At 36.3% G+C, this 3,081-nt stretch overlaps 1 protein-coding gene across 1 annotated transcript; it reads left to right on the forward strand.

Annotated features, from left to right (window-relative positions):
• The first annotated feature begins 214 nt into the window (after positions 1-214).
• Positions 215-922, forward strand: LOC119983131 (auxin-responsive protein SAUR78-like). The gene has a single exon (XM_038826811.1). It carries the CDS (start codon positions 260-262, stop codon positions 647-649), a length of 390 nt encoding a protein of 129 aa, XP_038682739.1. The 5' UTR covers positions 215-259; the 3' UTR covers positions 650-922.
• Positions 923-3,081: the final 2,159 nt, after the last annotated feature.

The raw sequence follows: 3,081 nt of genomic DNA on the forward strand, positions 1-3,081 counted from the left end.
CTAGTGTATATATGGATTTGTTAGCCTAAACCAGCACTAAAAGGCCACACCAAAAAAAAAAAAAAACCAAAGGAGTGCAACTGGTTTGGCATCCCCTAAATATATTGTCTTCCCTGGAATTAATCAAATAATGGGCCACGCATGTGCCCCAACAGTGCCCACACCCACACCCACTCTCTTTATATACAAATTAAACCTTGCATTAATTATCTCTCTACAGAACAAACTCTCTACTTTCTCTCTTATTAGACCAACAAAAATGGCCAAAACTGGCAAACTAAGGAAGCTAAAGTCAGCGATTAAGAGATGGCCGTCTCTCAGCAAGCTTGGTTGCAGGAGCAGTTCGATAGCAGCAGCAGCAGCAGCAGTGGAGACAGAGGACAAGACGATGGCGGCGCGGGAGGAGCTTCAGGCGGTTTATGTTGGGAAATCTAGGAGGAGGTATTTGTTGAGCTCGGATACCATTTGCCATCCTCTGTTTCAAGAGCTTGTAGAGAGGTCAGGTGGGTTTAACGATGATGACGATGATAATAACCAAGTTGTGGTTGCTTGTGAGGTGGTTTTGTTCGAGCACTTGTTGTGGATGATTGATAATGATGGTTCTCAATTGGGGTCCATGGACGAGCTTGCTGATTTCTACACTTGTTGAGTGAAGCTTGTAACTAAAGTCACATTATTTGACAAGAAAATGATGGTGGTTATATATATATATAGTTAGTGTAATTGTGTTTATCTAATTGGTGGATTAAAGCCGTGTAGGGAACTTCTGAGGGTGCATTGCACTTTGTCTTGAGGTTTACTCCACCACCGTGTTGCGATGTAAAAATATATATTTGGGATTAAACAAATTGATTGAATGAAGGGCCAATTATACCTTTTAATAGACTCTTGTATTATCTTTTTCAGCTTAGGACTTTGTAATGATATATTTTTTTGACAACCCCAAGATTTGAATTCCAAAGAAATTAAGGATTTTTTGTTTGCAATTTCAAAGGATCTCAATTAAAAAAAGACCCACAATATAATGATAGGGCTAGGCTACGCTTTTTCGGAAATTCATATTTTTTTTACTGCCGTTTGAGTTTCAAACTCAACTACCGAAGCGAATACTCTTTCAAGTTACATCATAACCAGCCTTTTCTCTATTAGATTATGATTCTTCTTGTGATCATTCGTTTATCTAACATTGAATCTTTCTTCTCAAAAAAAAAAACATTGAATCTTTTTGTAGATGGTACACGTTGAATGTGCGAAATATGTATAATTTGCATCTCCATAAATATATATATATATAGTTAGTGTCATTGTGTTTGTTTAATTGAGGATTAAACCCGTGTAAGTAACTTTTGAGGGTGCATTGCATAGGCTTCGAGGTTTACTCCACCATGGTGGATTCAAAGGGCCCTCCTTAAGAGAGGTTCTTATGATTTAAAACAAAAAATATTTGAGGATTAAACAAATTGATTGAATGAAGGGCCAATATATGCCTTTTAATTTACTCTGTATTATGTTTTTTAGCTTAGGACTTGTAATTGCTTGGTTCTCATAATCATATATTTATTGACAACCCCAAGATTTGAATTCCAAAGAAATTAATGGTTTTTTTTTTCAATTTCAGAGGATCTCAATTAAAAAAAAAAGATCCACAATATAATGATAGAGGTAGGCTACACCTTTTTAGAAATTCATGTTTTTTACTGTCAGTTCGAGTTTCAAACTCAAGAAGATACTTTTTCCAGTTACATCAAATACATCATAACCTGCCTTTTGCTCTTTTAGATTCTATAAGTTCTTCTTTCGATCATTCATTTATCTAACATTGAATGTTACATGTTGAATGAACGAAGCAAATATCATTGGCATCTCCATAGAGAGAGCTAGTCATTTTACTGAAAACAATAATGTGTGTTTTGATCTTCGCAGTGGCATTCACCGGCACACGTAGACGCTTAAGTGACGCGTTAGCAAATTGAACCACGAATTCATCGAAACAATGAGTGATGTAATTGAAAATTCTTTTTGCTAGTGATCTGATTGTAAACACGAATATCTTTGATTGACCAAAATAGTAGTTTACTCGAGTTGTGAAGAAGTAAATGTACACTTCAAATATAACATAATTGCATGTAGCTTATTGACCGACACCAAAGTGTGTGTGTGTACTTACCCCAAGTGTAGGGTATCGTCAAGTAATAAACCGGTGAGTCCGGTATCGATCCACGAGGAAGCAATGCAAATTTGAAGTGAATGATATGCAAATGACTAGCTAACACTAATAAACACAATGACTATCAAATAAAAGCAAGTAAAAGAAATGGGCCGAATGACTCGGTAGCATGAGCGATTTTGTAATCAAAGTAAGCACAAATTGGATTTAAAACAATTAATTAAAAACCTAGTCTCTAGTCCGTCCCGGTGGCTACTCGGTTCTCATACTCAAGGTATCATTGCAAACACACACAACCATACACAATGCATTGTGTGATACTATCAATCATGCATATGCAAAGAGAATTGGGATATAAGACTTCAATTCATACATGTAGGCCATCGGGTCTCTTAATCTACGATGAACGCAAAGGGATAAGCACCTAATATTATGGATTAATGTTCCCCCTCGGGGCTCGGCTTGGCTAACACCCTAGTTTCACACTCAAAGATCAATTAACCATAACTCTCCCATGCACATTCCTAATTTAACCCAAAACCCCATCATCAATACACATAATTAATAGCTATGCAATGAAAAACTCAATTAATTAAGGAAATCATGCAATGGGTTTAACAATTCTCAATTGAACACATTAGATGCAATCCCTAGACTAGACAATCCAAGAATACAAGCAAATATGTCATTCCCATAGATCCAATCACACAACTATCACGAAATTAAAAGAGAGAAATCGAAGCTACGATTCTTTGAGCATACCTTAAGTAATCGAAACCGAGCACCCACCGTTTGGGACTAGAAACTAGAAAGAGAACTACCCACTCATGATTGTTGCAATAAATATCCAATCTATTGTCATCTAAATCAGAGTTTATACAAAATCAAGAGAAAGCACCAAAAACAACAAAGAA

The sequence above is a fragment of the Tripterygium wilfordii genome, chromosome 17 (assembly GCF_013401445.1).
Source record: "Tripterygium wilfordii isolate XIE 37 chromosome 17, ASM1340144v1, whole genome shotgun sequence".
Lineage (NCBI taxonomy): Eukaryota > Viridiplantae > Streptophyta > Magnoliopsida > Celastrales > Celastraceae > Tripterygium > Tripterygium wilfordii.